Source organism: Daucus carota, chromosome 9, assembly GCF_001625215.2.
Source record: "Daucus carota subsp. sativus chromosome 9, DH1 v3.0, whole genome shotgun sequence".
Lineage (NCBI taxonomy): Eukaryota > Viridiplantae > Streptophyta > Magnoliopsida > Apiales > Apiaceae > Daucus > Daucus carota.
The window spans coordinates 24,290,818-24,310,621 of NC_030389.2; the positions used below are offsets into that span (position 1 = coordinate 24,290,818).

Consider the following 19,804-nt stretch of genomic DNA (forward strand, 5'->3'; position numbering starts at 1 on the left):
ACCAGTTAATTAGTCATAGTTCTTATTTTCGACCATTTATATTCTTCCGTCTTTATTTTTGACCATTTATATTCGACTGCCTTTATTTTCGAACTTCTGTTAATTAATTTGTGTGACTCCTATAATAATGAGTCAAGATTAATTTGTTCATTACTGTGTAGATTACAAATTATTTAAATTGGGGTTAGAGAATTAATTTATTGGGTTACAATTTCAATTAGCTTGGGGGTTACATTTTTTTACCCCTATAAATTGAGTCCATTGCTTCATTGTTTGACACACAAAAATTGTATTCATCATAGAGTTTTAGGTTCTAGCTTTCCGTGAGATAAAAGCACTGTTTGTTCAGTTCGTAGGAGGCGGGTTTTGGAAGACATAAAGGTAAAACGTGCACGTTCAATTACCACCTTACCTGTTTTAAGTACAACATAGTTTTCACGTGCCTCACTTGTTTGGTATTTTGGTGTTGATTATTTGATGGGTTTTGGAAGACATAAAGGTAAAACGTGCACGTTCAATTACCAGCTTACCTGTTTTAAGTACAACATAGTTTTCACATGCCTCACTTGTTTGGTATTTTGGTGTTGATTATTTGATGCGAGGTACTTTCTTATATAATATTCTTACACAATTATTATAACTATCATGTATACCAAGATTCGACTCACTCAGGAGATGCCTAGCACACTTGCCCTTAGTAGTTGACGGACAGTCCATAACCCGATATTTGAGATCCCCCGGTAATGGGGTAGTTCCTCGTAAAGAAAAAAAGAAGAGAGATTCCAGTTTTAATTCGACCTAAATCATGTTTTGATAGATTTTCTACCTTACTTCATATTATGTTTATGGAGAAATAAAATTGTGAAAGAAGCATCACGAGAGTTACGGCTCACTGACAAGGTGGAAATATATATATGAACAAGTTTATGGTATAAATAATGTACATAAAACCATAGGAAAAATATTATATTGAATGTTTCGTTTGCAACTATTGATTTTACTACTTCTGTGCTATTCGAATGTTGCAGTCTGTGGACAAAACAGGCGGATATAGGACACTGACTGCACATACAAAATCAGATAAATCTCCGGAGGGACTGCGTGACAAAGTCACAGCTGATGATGTCAATGTTGGGCAGAAGCAAGTCAGATAAAACAGGGAATTGGATTGGTGATGAATCGCCGAAAGTATGCTTCCATCCACTGTTCTCTAAAGTTGACGAGTCTATGATCTGTGTTCCAGTGTTGGCAAGGAAGCTTGCGCAGATTCAGGCTACAATCATATCAAGTACTTGCTTGAAATTGTCAGAAAAGTTACTTGTAAGTTAAATGGTAACTTTTCAGAGCTTAATAATTAAGTTTCTGAATGAAAAAATTCAAGACATATACCATACTTGTGGTGATCCATAGTATATGGAAATGTGGAGTAAGTTCAAGACATCACCTGATACTTTTAAGGGGAGTTTTGATGGTGATTTTTCGGACAGCTGATGTTGAAGGTTTTGGGCAAGTTGATATTCTGTTGGCTTGAAGATGGGGCTAACCTCTTGAGTAATGCTATCACAGACAAGAGTTGGTAAGGATTTGCTATAAATTGCACTAAAATCTTGACTTCCCTTGTGTTCCTTCTCGTGCTTGTTCTTTATTTAATTTTTGAATCTGTACATGGTATTAAAATCTTGCATATGTCACTCTTTTCTTACTTGATTAAATTTGAATTTTAGTTTATATTATATATTCGAAATTTTAGTTTATATAATGTTTTCGTATAAATTATATTTGGAATTGGGTTTTATTGAGTGTAATCTTTATTTTATACTTAATCCATTGTTAATTTGAATTTAATAAGTTTTAAGAGAGTTTAATTTTATAATATTTCACAATTAATATATACATGTTATAATAAGTACGTAAAAAATATTAAATGTAATTTATTACTATTTAATAATTATATTAACATATAATCAATCAATTAACTAAATATATAAGCTGTTTCTGTGAAGACCCCCGGCTTAGTGCACAACAAATAAAATAGTGTGTGCTATAATAAAAATATAATACCTTAGCCCATGGCCTTCTTCACATGGGACTTACCCAATCATTTTTGATTGGCGCTAATGCATCTGGTAATGACTGAGCTGAACCCTCCCTTTAAACATACACCATAACCCTCATAATCTCTGTGAGCCACGAGACCTAGTCTCAACTACTCTAATACGCCGTCTCCAATCATTCTTATCTAATGTCATATCACCCGTGAGATTTAAGGCTCCCATGTCCAAACTTAATTGATCAGCCCATGTCCGACGAGGCCGACCCCTCTTTCTCTTACCCCGAACCGATATGTGTTCTACTCTCCTAACCGGTGCTGAGTTACATTTACGCCGAACATGTCCATAACAACGTAAACGTCCCTCCCTTATCTTCTTAGAGATAGACTCAACACCTAAAAGACGTCGAAAAGTATCATTCGGTATATGATCTGTCATGGTGTTACCACAGATCCGACGCAACATACGCATTTTCGCTGTCTCTAGCCTACGTTCCTGAGCCTTTCTCAATGGCCAGCACTCGGAACCATATAATAATGATGGTCTGATTGCTACACGATAGAATTTACCCTTCAACTTCAAAGGTACATTCTTATCACACAACACCCCTGTAGCAGCCCACCAACGAAGCCATCCTGTCGAAATACGATGTGTAACATCCGCAGAAATATCGCCATTACTCTGAATGATAGAACCCAAGTATTTAAAGGTATTAGTTTGTGGTACACGACCCTCCACAATACATACAGCAACATCCGCCTCATGAATCTCCTCACTGAAATTGGCCCAGAGATACTCGGTTTTAGAACGGCTCAGACGCAATCCATAACCCTCCAACGACATACGCCACTGTTCCAATTTCACATTAACCTCACTTCGAGACTCGGCGATTAACACAATATCATCAGCAAAAAGCATACACCAAGGCACCGGAGCTTGAATGTCACGGGTAATCACATCCAAAACAAATATAAAAAGCAAAGGGCTTAATACCGAACCTTGATGAAGACCCACCTCAACTGGAAAATACTGAGTATCCCCAACGGGTGTCCTAACACACGTCCCCACTGCTGAATACATATCCTGTATGGTCCAAATATACACCTCCGGCACTCCTCGCGCTCCTAAACATCTCCAAAGAACGACCCGTGGTACACTATCATAAGCCTTTTCAAGATCCATAAACACCATATGAAGATCCTTACGACACTCTCGATATTTCTCCATAAGACAACGAATGAGATAAATCGCCTCAATGGTGGACCTCCCAGGTAGGGGTGAGCATAAAAATCCGAAATCCGGATTATCCGATTTTCCGGTCCGGTATTCGGTTTAAAAAATCCGAAAATTTGGATATCCGATCCGAATAAAACGGACCGGATATCCGATCCGGTTTTTTTCTAGAAATTCGGATTCGGATCCGGATCACATATATACAAGAAACCGGATATCCGGATCCGATCCGGTTTTATTATTTTTATATAAAAAATATTTTTATAAATAATATATATAAATTATTTAACCTAATATCAAACTTTGTTAGGTCACGTAGCCATCTAAAATTCTAATCTGCTAAGCAGTGCCCAACTAGTCTACGTTAAACCTTAAGAAGTAAGAACCCCAGAGGCCAGAACCATCACAATTCACAGCAATACAGCATCACTCCATCGCCTACGGCTATCGATATCAGGTATGTATAATTATTGTATATTATATTATTTGTTATAACTTTTAAATCTAAAGTAAGTATCTGATCAATGAATCAGTGATCATGGTTCTGAGTTTATATATATATTGTTTCTCTTTTGTTTCACGCATCAGTAAAGAATTTTAAGACACGGTTTTATGCAGATAAAGAACAATGTCAACTCATCTTGATGATCACATGGACGTAGTAAATTTAGAAGATGAGAATGGAACTAGTCAGCAAACAAACAACCAACAACAGAAGCATGACGAAGAAGACACCTTGGAAAAAAATAAGAAGAATGTTCAAGTCTTGTCAAGTCATAAGGAGAAACGATCAAGGTCAAAACGAGGTGACAATTCTTCTCGTAAACGAAAAAATGCCTCTCCTGTTTGGGACCATTATGAAAGAACTGATGATCCAGATATGGCTAAGTGTATTTACTGTTCTAAATTGATTGGCTGTAACCCTGACAATGGAACTACTTGTTTAGCTAATCACACTAAGAGATGCAAGATGTTACCTGCTAATCTGGATAAAAAACAAAAGATCTTGAATTTTGAATCTCAAACCATTGTTAACAAAGATGGAACTACTGAGACAATTAGTGTGTCAAAACCTTGGATTTTCAATCAAGAGGTTTCTAGATCTGCGCTTGCAAAGATGCTAATTATGGATGAGTTACCTTTTATGTTCGTAGAGAGAGAAGGTTTTCGCTTATTTTGCAAGGCCATGCATCCTGAATTTTTAATTCCCTCACGTTTCACTGTTGCAAGAGATTGTTACACTATTTTTATTGAGGAGAAGAGGAAGTTAAAGGATTATTTTAATAAATTATCCTCAAGAATTTGCTTAACAACAGATGCTTGGACCTCTGGTCAAAATTTAAGTTATATGTGCCTCACAGCTCATTTTATTGATGATGCTATTCAGTCCCTGGGTATATCTTCTAATTGATGTTGCATGTTGCATCAGTTAATTTAGCTACATCAACTTTTACCTTGTCCAGCCTATTTGTGGGGTCTGCCATCAAAACAAGTAATCCATAAGTATTCATTAGACTTTGCATATTGAGAGTGCAAGCTAATTTCCATATTGCACATTGCATAGCTTCTCTCATGCCACATGCGTGCACAGCCATAAGACGTCCCCACACAATGTTCCCTTTTCTCTGCATTGCTTTAGTTCTACCAAATTTTTTGTGTGCCTACACCTTCTGCTTGCATATTTCTTTCTTATGGGAGTCTGCTTCTTTTTCTTTTCACAGTTGTGCAATAGAGTAAAGTTAATTATTAGAAATTTCTTGAATCAAAATGTAATACCGTCTATTCTCGGAGAAGAAACGGGATCCGGATAATCCGTTTTCCGATCCGATTTAAAAGGATATCCGAATATCCGGATATCCGGTTAAACCGAAACCGGAATGAAATTTTAGTGATCCGAAAAACCGGATATCCGGTTTATAATTCATAACTGGACCGGATATCCAGTTATGCTCACCCCTACTCCCAGGCATAAAACCAAATTGATTCACTGAAATGGTAACAATTCTTCGAATCCTGCACTCAATAACTCGTTCCCAAAGTTTCATCGTATGACTAAGCAGCTTAATACCACGATAATTACTACAACTTTGAGCATCACCTTTATTTTTATAGATGGGTACAACAACACTTAATCGCCACTCACTCGGCATCCTGGATGTCCGAAATATAACATTAAGAAGAGCTGTTAACCATCGTACCCCATGTTCCCCCAAACACTGCCACACCTCAATCGGAATCTCATCAAGCCCAACTGTTTTACCCTTACCCATCATGCCTAAAGCTACGCGGACCTCTGCCATAGTAATATCTTGACTCATACCAACATCATTGTGAGAAACATTGACATTCTCTTGCTCGAATACAATCTCCCTCCCTCGAGCTACGTTAAATAACTTAGAGAAATACCTGCCCCATCTCGCTATAATATCCCCATCATAAAGCAAAACCCGGTCACCCTCGTCCTTTATATATCGAACCGCACCAATATCCTGACTGCGCTTGTTACGTGCTTTTGCAAGTTTAAAAATTTCATTCACTCCCTCCTTAGTACCTAGACGCCTATACACGTCTTGATACGCCTTAGTTTTCGCTTCCGCAACTGCCTGTTTAGCCATTCTTTTTGCAAGTTTAAATAACTCCCGCTTTATATGCCGATCTGGCCCTTCTGGACACGACATGAATTCCAAAAAGCATCCTTTCTTAAATTGCACTTTGGCTTTTACATCATCATTCCACCACCAAGATTCTCTCTGCTCCTTTATATTCCCTGAAGCCACTCCCAACGTCCTCCGTGCCACACCTCGAATTAAATCAGCCATACGTATCCACATTTGATCAACATCATCTTCCAACCTAAAAAAACCCTCAAGCATGTCCTTAAATTCTGCTACTTTCGATCCATGTAAATTACGCCACAGAATTCGAGGTGTGACAACTCTCAATCCCTCCATAGGTGGGCCATCCAAAGACAAATCCATGACTAAAAGACGGTGCTGTGAAGCACAAGCTTCCACTGGAAAAACCTTACAATATGAACAAAATCTGAAATCTCTACTGCGAATAAGAAGATAATCAATTTGAGTGGCATGTCCCCCACTCCTAAAAGTAATTAGATTGTCATCACGCTTGCGGAAACAAGAGTTAACAATCACTAAATCATGTGCTGTTGTAAATTCCAAAAGCGTCGAACCATTGTCATTTCTAACACCATAACCAAACCCACCATGAACACCTTGATACCCATCTGCTCTCGCACCAATATGACCATTAAAATCACCACCAACAAATAAAAATTGATCTAGAGTAATACTCCGAACCAAAATAATCCAAACAACTCCAGAAAGTCATGGATTCAATAGTGTTGGCCTAAGTGGCCTAAATTTGGACTGTAATTCAGGCCCCCGTTGAGAAGATTTAGGCTAGAATTGGTCCAAATTTGGATTTTTAAGCCACTGTCGGATTTGTCCTTATATTTGTAAAGTTTTCAAATGTGCCTAACTTTTTATCCCAATTGTGTCTATAATTTTAGTGATGTTCAATTAGTTATAATTTATTGCGTATAAAAAACACATTAAAAATGTAGACATTTTTTGGTTAGAGACATTTATTAACTTGGGTCATATTTTAGAGAACCCTTATAACCATTACTTTATTTCTACTATTAGTTAGGGAGAAGAACTGCACCTTAAAAAAATATCTTATTTATCTATTATATTTGGATTCATGACTATCACCTCATGGCGGTCCTTGTGTTCTTGAGAAATAAGCGCTACAGGGCCAAACTCGGATTCTTTCTCCATAGTCCAGTCCTTGCATCAGAGATCTATCGAACACTTCATGTAAGTGCTGACATTCTGAGGATTTTGTTGAACTATGATCTCATCGAGTTTCATACTTTCAATTTTGCTCGCCACATCTTCTCATGTTGTAGTAGAATGCTAGGACTGGACTGTGAGTCCAAATGAGAACAAATTGGGCTGGATTATAGTGCTCGCACGGTGTATATCAAGATTATGCCTATAGGAATTCATTTGGAAAAAGTTGAAAATGTTCTGAATATTCCTTCTACATCAGTGAAAGTCAAGGAATTCGAAGGGAAGTTCAAGGGGAACCATGTAATTGTTGGTGTAGACGACATGAACTTATTCAAGGCAATTAGTCTGAAGTTATTAGCATCTGAGCAGCTATTGAGGAAGTATGAAAACTTGCGGGATATTGTGGTTCTTGTTCAAATTATCAATCCTGAAAGAAGCTCAGGAGAAGACATTGAGGAAGTGAGATGGGAGACGTATGGAACTGCTAACAGGATTAATCAGATTTATGGTTCTTGTGGTCATCAACTAGTGATTCTAATTGATCGACCAGTTGATCAATGTGAAAAGAGTGCCTACTATGATGCCTCGGAATGTTGCATAATAAATGCTGTAAGAGATGGAATGAATCTAGTCCCTAACATGTATCTCGTTTGCAGGCAGGGCTCTACAACTATGGATGAAGCTAGGGGAATTATGTCATATTCTCCTCGAAACAAGTGTGCTAATCATTTATGAATATGTTGGTTGTTCTCCATCTCTGAGTGGAACAATTGGAATAAATCCATGGGGTATTAGTTTCGTAGCTGAGGCTATGCGTTCTACGATCTCCATGGATGATTTTTTAAGGCAATTAAGACAAGAGCAGAACTATAGCTATGTTCAGTCTCTTGATGTGGCGTATTGGGCTCGCAGTTTCGTCCATAGCATGGAGAGAGCATGTCTTGATCACTATAATTATCAATGTTGGGGTATGGGCTTCAGTTTCATAATTAAGGTTGCTGCCTTCTCCCTATGTTTTCAAAAATTGTTTGAAAACATAGTTCCTGCGTACAACTAGACAAATAGGAGGGCTATATTTCTAGACTTTGTTGGCATCCTTGTTCCTCATTCCTCGGCCAAGAAAAACCTTAGTAGTGAAGCTGAAACTGCTCTTATCACTCTGTGTGATGATCCTAAGAACACTGTGTTTATCGTTAGTGCAAGTGGTAGAAGTTCCTTAACCGAGTGGCTGGCTCCATGTGAAGGTCTAGGACTAGCTGCTGAACATGGGTACTTCATAAGGTATTTTCCTTCACAAACTTCTTAGAGACCTTTTCTAGTGGCACTTCTTGCCTTTGGTTTGCAGGTGGAAGAAAACTTCTGAATGGCAATCTAGTTTGGTTGTGGATCTCGAGTGGAAGGCAACAGTGGAGCGTATAATAAATTCATATACAGAAGTCACGGATGGTTCCACCATCGAAGTCAAAGAAAGTGCTTTGGTTTGGCACCGTCAAGATGCAGATCATGATTTTGAATCCTTGCAGGCAAAGGAATTGTCGGATCATTGTAAACACGTCATTGCTAACGAACCTGCAGTAGTTAGAAAGGGAAAAAATATTGTTGAGCTTAAACCACAGGTATGTGTCTCTCGTCTCCCTCTTTCGGTCTTCGCTGTGCATTGTACAGTAATTTACTTAACTAGCAACCTAAAATATTTAGGATGCAAGCAAAGGCTTGGTCACAGAAAAGGTAATCGCGACAATGGTTAGCAATGGTGAGATCCCTGATTTCATCCTCTGCATTGGAGACATGTACGACGGTACTTTGAAAATTGTTTCATCTGTGGTGGTCCCTGCTGTTCCGGAAATCTTTTTCTGCACTGTGGAGCAAAAGCCTAGCAAGGCCAAGTACTTTGTTGACGATACTTTTGAAGTTCAGAAGCTACTCCAGTGGCTTGCTAATGTTTCGAGTACGCAGCCAAGCTCCGCTGAAAATCCGCCAAGTATTCCTTGACAACTGACAAGCATAGTGTTCGTGAACATTGGTATAGGAGCATATATAAATGTAATATAGCAAGTTCTTTTTTGTAAAGTCAGCATCAGACCTACTACTATGTACTAATGCTTGTAAATTTGTATTTGGCCAAAAACAGAACTGGTAAAAATGTATAGCCCACTTTAAATGGATATTTAAAAAAAACAGTCCCAGCATAATAAAGATATTGTATATTAAACCTCATTGAATTAATAATCTTGTTAAATTAATAACATTTATCATTTTTGAGACTATATCCACTACGCCATAAATGGCCAATTGTAATGCCCAAGTCATGTTACAATAGGGCCAAAATCCGTTACAATAGAGCTACTGTAACACCAATGGGCGTTACGTTTGCGAACGTTACAATTGGCCCCTATTGTAACACAAACTGGAATCAACTGTAACAGCCAAAAAACGTTACCGCAACGCCCTACTGTAACATAATAAGGGGATGCTGTAACGGTAAACCACTGATACAATAGCACATTCCACCGGTCAAGCTAGCATGTGGGTCCCACATATGCCACGTCAGCATGTGGGTCCCACGGAGGCCAGGTCAGCATGCGGGACCCACAGAAGCCACGTCAGCATGTGGGTCCCACAAAGCCAGGTCAGCATGTGGGACCCTCACCTGCCACGTCAGCATGTGGGACCCACAGAGGCCACGTCAGCATGTGGGTCCCACTCAGCCACGTAAGCATGTGGGACCCACACCCGCCACGTCAGCACGTGGGACCCACATGCTGACGTGGGACCCACATGCTTGTTGGTCCCGCACTACCACGTCAGCATGTGGGTCCCACAAAGCCACGTCAGCGTGGTGGGGCCTCCGCTGCCACGTCATCCTGTGGGTCCCAAATAGCCACGTCATCATGTTGGTGGGTCCATCACTCTCCACGTCAGCGTGTGGGTCCTACACGTGGACTGCCACGTCACCATTTGTGTGCCTATTGTAACAGTAAAAAGGTGCTTTCGGAACACTAAGTGGACTAACTGTAGCACAAACATTAATCAGCTGTAACGTTAAAATGAGCTATTGTAACATATATTTGAAAATTTTCTGCAATGCCTGCATTGTTTTTGGAGCATTCCCATTAAAAATATAAATAATGCAACAAACAATCCAACAAACATCCATCCAAACTTCCCACCATACATCCACCTAAACTACAAATACCAAACTCCAAAAGAACAAATATCCAACCATCCTCCAACATAAAACAATCCCATCCAAACCATTCAAGAAACGCAACATCAAAACAATCTGACAACAAAATGAAGGACGACAAATTCATATTAACTAAGTTTTATGTAGAAACAGTTATATTAAAGAGTCGGTGGTGCCACGGGTGGTGCCAGGAGCGGTTCCAGAAGCGGTGCCAGGAGTGATTGGAGTGCCAAATTCATCTCCATCACTAGAAACAGTTGCACAAAAGTCATGAGTAATGTCAACTTTCAGACCCGGATTTGCCTCTCCGAGTTTCTTCAGCAACCAGGCCATGTTATGTTGAACTTTTGTATTGACCTTCGCTTCCATCTCACTCTCTAGCTGAGCAATCTTTGTGTGCAGCTCCTCGACTGTAGATTGTGTAACCGGATCAACTGGAGTTTCTGTCGAAGCTGCTGTTTTACCTTGCCTTCCCACCAACCAATCTGGCCGGTTCTTTTTCTTTTTGGGAACGAGCTCAACTGCATCATTTCCTTCTTTCATTATCTTTTCAACAGACTCCTACAAGATAAAGTTTTGTCAAGTGTACAGAGGTAGAGGTAAAATGAGTTCAAATATATATACTTTAGAAGATAATTTACTTACAATTTTTTTCTTAATTGCTTTTGGACTTAACTTGTACTCGTGTCCAGGCTTGCGCTTGCGACTTTCTACAAAGATTTTAGCCTCTGATGGGGACCTCTGATTTGGGTCATCTTCTTTCTGTCAAGTAACAGAAACAACACTTCACTCGTAACTAGACAATGAATTAGACAAGCTTGGTACGGGAACATTGAAGGTAGACAAAAAATCGAAGCAATCGAAACATACACTTCACTCGTGAACTTTTCAAACTAATTAAACTAAAATTGAATTTAACAACTGTGAATTTGGGCATTACATAATTTGAGTGCATTTTTAAAAATAGAATTAAAAAACTGCCAAACTCAAAGCTAAACTCAAATTAGCGTACCAAGTCCAAACTGCTATTTAATCCAATAAAAATTTAAATGCAGAAGATTTAGAGTGCCTAATCTACCTTCAAATATTATTGAAGTCTGTGCCTATTATAAACTCATATGGCAATTATCCAAAAGTAACATCAAACTGGCGATTATCAACACTCTATAAATTAATATAAGAAAAAGGTACAAGGTACTCAATTTTATTTCTTACAAATTACGGACATCATCAATTAACAAATATTTATGACAAATTATTAAAAGCTATAGGGTACTCAAGTTGTTTATGTTCATACCAGTGTTGTTCTAAGCTCAGCAAGACTCTTGCAACCGAGAGTGTGTGTCTCAACATACATATTGTGACGAGCCTTATTATCCTCAGCCAAAATTTGTTACCAAAACAATGTTATCATATTTTACTTTCCATATCAAATGGCATGCAGCAAATTAATTTCTAAACTATATACTTGCCACCTTATAAATATACCTGAACTCCATCGTCCGCCCATTAGTCCAACAGCATCTTACAATCCTCGAGCGGAATATGATCCGGCCTGTTTTGAATCCTTTCCTCATCATTGTCAAATTGGGAGTAATGCATCAGCTTGACACGGGACTTGTGTGTTCTCCAGGATGAATTAAGTGTCTCATACACCCACTTTTCCCCTTCTGGTGCAATATCAAACCTCTCCTATAATGTGTCAACATAGAACTTGAATGAGTTGGTGCACAGATATGAGAAAAGTAAGTAAAGTTGAGGTTATAGAGGTCACCAAAGTATATTCCAACATTTTCTTCTTCAAATCATCTGGAACAACATGCCAATTAACATAAGTAAGTGACACGTGATCCTTAACTAGAGTCCCCAGGAAATTGCTCAACTCGGATCTAGTTTTCCGCTCTCCAATTGGTTGACCTCGTTTACTCAGTTTAACAAAGATCTTTTCAGCAGCAATCCTAGCATGAACTTTTAACATTTTTGAACGTCCTCTACGTCTTTTAGGTTCTGTTCAGATAGCCATCAAATAAAATAAAATGCAATTACCATATTATTGCTAATAATCCTACTAATTATTAAAAAATGAGATGTACAGAAGAAATAAAGTACAAATGACCATATTACCTGCTTCTACTTCTTCACCTTCACTTCCATTTTGTAAATCGGTATCACCAACATCCTCTCTCCTCATTTCAGCTTCAAGATTCTGCTTCTGACGTTCTCGCAGGGCCATATACGCAGCAATTGTACCACTTGGTGCAGAATTATCCCCTTGTTTTAACAGTTTGCTACATGTTGGCTTTATAAGTTTTGCACTTTTGGTACTAGCAGCAGCAACTTTTTTGCCTTTGTCGATAGGATCCACCGGATCCTTATCACCCAAATCCTTATCATTTGCTCGCGAACGAGTTCTGGGACCAGGTATTGCTTTCCGTTTCTGGACAGATTTGATTCCCTATGCAGTAAATATTAAACACAAATGAAGAAAAAATGTACATAATAACTAAAACAGATATATATTGTGATATTGTTAATTTAATAAAAAAAAATAATCATTTAGAAATTTTAAGACATAATTATTGCATGCAAATTGTGTCTAGCCTAATACAAATGAATAAGCGTTTACAAAACAAACTTAAAATTAACCACACAAAACATTTAAAATTTCTCAAAAAAGAAAGCATTAACAATTCTTTTTTATCTATATTCTTGACAAATGAAGAAAAAATGTACATAATAAGTGCAAAATCAAATGCAACCCCTTACACAAAATTACCCAATAGGTTCATATAATTTCACAAACAGCTAATTAATAATAAAATAATCACAAATAAAGAATAAGTGTACATAATAAGTATAAAATATTACCTCTGAAGTGTCATCACTTTCATCTCCCGTCTCATTTTCCACAACATATTCAGGATCATCCCGATCCTTCTTTTCCTTTATACTCTGCTGGACTATCGGCTTAATTGGATTAGCAGCATAATTTCCTAATTCGAGTTCCTTGAACCTTTTTTTTGTTTTCTTCCACATTCTGAATTTTACGCAGCTCATACTCATTCACTCGGCCCGACTGCAAGTGTGAAATCAGGAAAATATCAGTTGGTATGTTGGAAAATAGGTGTGAGCTAAGGGAAAATTTTTCTACCTCAATTGTATCAATTTTTGATAAGTGTAACCTCCTTTTCGCCACCATTGCAGATACAGCGTTGGGGCATACATCTTTCTACCACTGAGGGTTGCTTGAAAGATCCTTCTGTAGGTCCTCCAAACGCGGTGACTTTGGCAGATTGTTGTTTTCAACCTCTTGCAAATGAGTTGAGCTTCGAAGATTCTTTGGAGGTGTCTTTGGTAGATTGTTGTTTTGAACCTCTTGCAAATGAGTTGAGCTTCGAAGATTCTTTGGAGGTGTCTTTGGCAGATTGTTGTTTTGAACCTCTTGCAAATGAGTTGAGCTTCGAAGATTCTTCTTCGCTAGCTCCTGTAAACGTGGTGATTTTGGAAGCTTGTTCTGTTCAACCTCCTGCAACTGAGGTGACCTTGGAATCCTCTTGCTTTGCCTTTGTTGTTGTAGTTGGTGTGAAGATACAAAAGTACGCTTGTTCTGTTTGCTTTGTAGATGTTCTGCAGAAATTTGCAAAAAGACACAAATCAGTAAACATGTGTCTCATGAGATTAAACACATAAGCAAGCCTTATTATAAGTAAATATAACTTAGTAATTTGTTATTATATTTAAATTTAAAATTTAAAATAAGAAATGACCTTTAAGTATGTTCTTTCTTGGTCGTACGACTAGAAATGACACCCCTGGCTCCAGTGGCTTGCATTCTTTGTCAACAACACAATCCACATATATATTTATGTCCCCACCACTTTCGCAGGCATCTACCAGTTGAAGCAAATCTGAATCACACTTCAGAAGCTTCCATTGTTGGGGTTTTCCATTCAGCACATATAATCCTCCAATTTCAGTACAGTTGAGGCAATCCTTGACATTTTCTAGCGCCACTGTATATGAAAATTCATCCACGTCTTGGCGGTTGATAATAATACTCTTCCCCCCTGAATAACTTGTCTTGTTGAATGTGCCATCATAGTTATACCTCACATTCAGCAACTTCTCTGCCATCCTACAGAAATGAACATATATGGATTAAAAGAAGGAGACCAATTATGCGGATAATTTAAAAACTCAACTAGACAACTAAATATAAAGACAGAAGTGATTGTTATTAAGTTAAGGAATGATCAGCAAGAAAGAGAGAATTATGCTACAATTCCACAATTATATATGACAAACAGTTAACTAACATTGGACCTTAGCAACACAAGTTTAATTAACTATGAGAAACAGTTAGTTAATTCAGAGATCATCACCAATTAAAACATCACCAATAAATTTCATTCTCCTAAATTACATATCAGCAACTAAAACATCTCCTAAATTACATATTACCAAAGAGTTTTTTTTACTTAAGTTGGTGATACAGGGACTTGTCTTTTTTACTTAAGAGTTTCAGTGTTAATATTTATTAGCCCACACAATTTTCATCATTTACCATGCAAATTATGTTGACTTTAAATGAAAACGTACTAGTATTGTTGTATAACCAATGCATGACAATGATAAAAACATGTCACATTTAATATTTCTTAATATGTGTGAGTTGTGTAAATTGGACTATTAAAATGAGAAGTGGGTTGGAAGGAGAAGAACATATCTATTCATTAAAAATATTACATAATGTAATATCATATAATCATGAACCCTATCATTTTCTCTCATAATTAGTATAATTCCAACTCACTAAAATCATGTATAAAAACAAATCAACTAGTTAAAAAAGAAGAGTTAATGAAAAAACATCAATAAAAGACTTATATAACAACCATCTTTGGGAGAATTTCACCCTCTAATATGAAACAATAACCATATTTATAGAAAAGTAATACCAAGTCAAATCCATAAAATGCTTAATAATAAGATGATATACATCACAAGATAGATAAACTAATCCTACCTACGTTATTTACACCTTCTTCTATGACATTTTTCTGCTTCTTTTGCCCTCTGGAGTATCATTTATGGAGTTTCAATTAATCCCTATGGTGTAGGACATGGGTGTCAAGATTCTTCTGTGGCCTAGCCTGCATCGTTTTGCACTCTAATTAAATGCCACTTATAGAGCAAAACCTCATTCCTTAGGGAGTGGAAAAATTCATGCCCGGATTCTTTCATGGTCATCCCCTCACTTGTTTTACACTTTTAAGTGCCATCTGTGGTGGATCATATTAATCATTGGGCAACAACATCCCAGTCATCGTAGACAGACAAAGTGTGAAGGTATATAACTTCCACCCACCTGCTCCAAAGGCTTCTTATGCCGCCTTCCCTAGCCTCATCTTGTACATATTGGCTCTAGTTGTTCAATAATAATTTTCTAGGATGGTGCTTCATCAACAACCTACTATGTGCCATAACACTCTGAGTGTGTCGAACGTGTTGCACAGGTGATGTTGTAGCCACGCCATTCCCAGCACCATAATTATTACTAATCATTTGAAACTTCACATAATTGTCGTGTTCATCACCAACAGTAGTACGAATCAACGGAACAGATGTTAGCACAAGTTTCTCCAGAATCCCCATCGAGTCATTTTGGTTCTATTACGTCTCCAATTGTAGAGTCATTGTGTGAATCAAGCAATAATATACAATAAATTGTTATAAATTTCTCTCATTTCAATTTTGGTTGTAAGTACTAGGCACCAACCCTCCTACATGCTCGCAGGTATTGGTAGTATGGTTAAGTGAAAGATGCATCAAATAATACGGTCAGGAAGTTCCTATCATAGTTACCATAAAATGAGTGCATTGTTAGAAGAAGAATTCTTGGTAGCATTCATAAAAGGTTTTAATTGTTAGAGATCTTGAAAAAATCATCATGGGGCTCCATTAGTCAAGTATAACTTATCTATTCTAATCATTTTATTGGGATAATACATTAAACATTCAAATCCTTGAACATAAGGAATAATTTCTAGACAATCCTGCAATAATAATAATATCATCAATAACAATAAGTAAGGAAAGAAAATATTCATAAGAATGAAAAACACATACACACATACACATAAACAAAATAAAATAAATTTTTAGATTACTTTCATTCTGGAGCACAAACAATAATCTATCTTGGATGGTGAATCAACGGGAATAATTTGATAAAGATGAATTATGAATTGGCTTATGTGTGGGGTCATGGTAATTATATACACATAAAAATATAGATCTTGTAGTCTAGTGATACTTCATGCCCATGTTAGTTTAAGTTTTGCAAAAAGGTCATGCAATTCAAAATTTAAATTATCTGTTATTTTAATATCTTCAATAAAATGATAAAATGTATGTATTTATCTGAAGAATTTAGATGATATTTTTACAAAATTATTATGAAAAAAGATATTAATATTTTAATGATATCTTATGTATATGACTAGTTTTGATAATTCTTGTATAAAAACAATCATCAATTAGAATCAAGCTACTCATAGACCTACGATATATCATCTTAATCTCAATATCCATGTTCATAATAATTTTTCTAAAGTATCATCTAAATTATTCATATAAATTCATATATTTTTATCATTCTACAAAAGATATCTAGATAACAAATAATTTAAATTTGAATTTCACCACCATGTGCAAAATTTATTATTAACATGGCTATAAAGTTTCATGCCACTATAATTTTTATATGTACAAAATTATCATGACCCCTCACATAACTCAATTCATAATTCATGTTTCTCAAATCATTCCAATTTGATTTAACGCTGAAGATAGAAAATTGTGTGTGCTCGAGAATGAAGGTAATCTATAAATTTATTTTATTTTATTTATGTGTGTATGTGTGTGTATGTTATGCTTGTGAATATAATTACCTTTACTTACTTATTGTTAATGATGATATTTTTATTATTGTAGGATTGTATCTTTAATATACTATCCTGATAAAATGATTAGAAAACAAAACCATGTACTTCAGATTAATCCCAACATAACATAGATTATTTCAAGATCTCTGACAATTAGAACCTTTTATAAATGCTACCAATAAGTCTCCTTCTAACAAGCACTCATTTATACGGAAATTATTGTGGGAACTTGTTGGCCTTGTGTTATTATGACTTCGTCCCGCGTCTTGCACACAAAAACCATGGCTAATGTGGCTTACTTGTAAACTTCTAGAAATTTTATTGATGTGTCTTTCACTTACCATGCTCCAAAACCTACGACGAGATCTAGTTTTAGGTACTTACAACCAGAATCAAAATGAGAGAAATTTATCAAAATTTATTTTATATTATTTCTCTTATTCATAGGATGACTCCACAAATAGGTGATCTAAAAGAACACAAGTCACTCAGGACTCATCAAAACTTGCAATAACATATATTCCGCTGATTCATACGACTGTTGGTGTTGGTCATTATGATCATATGCAAGATCTTTTGTTTCAAAAGTTAGTAACAATAATGGTGATAGGAATGGCTTTGCTACCACATCACATGCGCAAAAATTTCGACCTATTAAGAAGCACTTAGAGTGTCATGGCATAAAGTGGGTTTTTGATGAAGTACCACCCTAGAAAACTAATATTGAACAACTGGCATTAAGATCGAGGTACAAAATGAAGTTAGGGAAGACCGGGTAAGAAGCCCTTGAAGCCGGTGGGAAGAAGTTATGTTCACACCTTGTTTATCTCCCGTGATCAGGATGTTGTTGCCTAAGGATCAATTAATGCACCACAAAAAGCCTCCAAGTGTAAAACAAGTTAAGGAAATATGGTAAAAGAAACTGGGCACGAATGTTTCCACTCCCCAAGGATCAGTTGTTGCTATACAAGTGGCACTCAAGAATGCAAAATTAGGCATGGGAAGGCCACTAAAGAATCTGGGCTCAGATGTTCGCTACTCTGCATGGATTATTTGAAACTCCAAAAAACGTACTTAGGAGGGCAAAAGGAGGGAAAATGCCATAGAAGAAATCGTAATAACATAGATTTTGAAGGCAAACATGTTCTCAACCTTGGAGAAGCTCAAACTTTTAAAATTATACAAACTTAAAAATATTAGGGTATAACACCATGTTATTTTTTCAAAAGCAAATATTTGTCTAATTGGAAAAAGGATAAAGCAAACTCAATTTAAACCATTATTAGAACAAGGAGTAACCGCACCAGACTAGCATCAAATGCAATATGACTAAATACCTAAGACTGTATTAAATTAGATTTAAAGTGACTACCAAATTTAAGCAATTTCTGATCCTCGTACACCATACTATAAGTTCAATAAAAAATTAGCTAAAGACTTTCTCTTTGTTTACTTACACTACCTACGTTAGTTACGGCTTCTTTTATGACATTTTTCTACCTCTTTTTGCCCTTCCTAGTACGAGTTATGGAGCTTCAATTAATCCATACGAGAAGCACATTCGTGCCCATATTCTTTGGCGGCCATCCCCTGCCTTGTTTTGCACTCTAATTACGTGCCATTTGTAGAGAAAAACCTCATCCTTGGAGAGTAGAAACATTCGTGCCCCAATTCTTTCTTAGTCTTACCGTAACTTATTTTACACTTTTAAGTGCCATTTTTTGTGAATCAATTAAGTATTAGGTAACAACATCATGATCATAGGAGATAGAGAAGGTATTCACATACATGACTTCTTCCCACCTATTCCAAGGGCTTCTTGTTTGGCCTTCCCATATACCATTTTGTACCTTTTGGCCCTAGTTTACAATAATAGTTTCCTGGGGTGGTGCTCCATCAACAACCCATTATGTGCCATAACACTCTCAGTGTGTCTCAATGTGTCTCATAGCACAGAGCAGGTTGTTGAGGAAGCACCACCCTAGGAAACTATTATTGAACAAGTGGCACAAGAGATAGAAAATGAAGCAGAGGAAGGCCACACAAGAAGCCCTTAAAGCTGGTGGGAAGAGGTTATGTGCACACCTTGTTTATCTCCCATGATCAGGATGTTGTTGTTGCCTATAGATCAATTGATGCACCACAAAAAGCATTTAAAAGTGTAAAACAACTCACGCGAATACCTTGAAAGAATGAGGGCACGAATGTTTCCACTCCTCAAGGATAGGCTGTTTCTCTACGAGTGGCACTAAAGAGTGCAAAAACAGGCCGGGGAAGGCCATCAAAGAATCTAGGCACGGATGTTGCTACTCCGCAAGGATTAATTGAAACTCCACAAATGCTACTGGGAATTAAGGACAAAATAAGGCAATAAAATGTCATAGAAGAAGCCGTAATAACATAGATTGTGGAAAGAAACAAGGAACAAGACTTTACTTATTTATTTAAAGAAACGTATAGTATGGTGTACTTCATTGATGCAATAATTGTTAAGTTTTAGTGGTTCGAATCTAATATATGGTCTTAGGTGTTTAGTCTCATTTCATTTTATTCTATTAGTATGGTTTAGTC

The 19,804-nt window shown here is 36.9% G+C and overlaps 2 protein-coding genes across 2 annotated transcripts; one reads left to right on the forward strand and one right to left on the reverse strand.

Annotated features, from left to right (window-relative positions):
* Positions 1-5,113: 5,113 nt before the first annotated feature.
* Positions 5,114-7,177, reverse strand: LOC135149513 (uncharacterized). The gene is made up of 2 exons (XM_064085242.1): positions 7,117-7,177; positions 5,114-6,582 (listed from the first exon to the last, which is right to left on the reverse strand). Exons 1-2 carry the CDS (start codon positions 7,175-7,177, stop codon positions 5,114-5,116), a joined length of 1,530 nt encoding a protein of 509 aa, XP_063941312.1.
* Positions 7,178-7,297: 120 nt separating this feature from the next.
* Positions 7,298-9,091, forward strand: LOC135149514 (probable alpha,alpha-trehalose-phosphate synthase [UDP-forming] 9). The gene is made up of 5 exons (XM_064085243.1): positions 7,298-7,658; positions 7,756-8,093; positions 8,157-8,380; positions 8,445-8,715; positions 8,798-9,091. Exons 1-5 carry the CDS (start codon positions 7,298-7,300, stop codon positions 9,089-9,091), a joined length of 1,488 nt encoding a protein of 495 aa, XP_063941313.1.
* Positions 9,092-19,804: the final 10,713 nt, after the last annotated feature.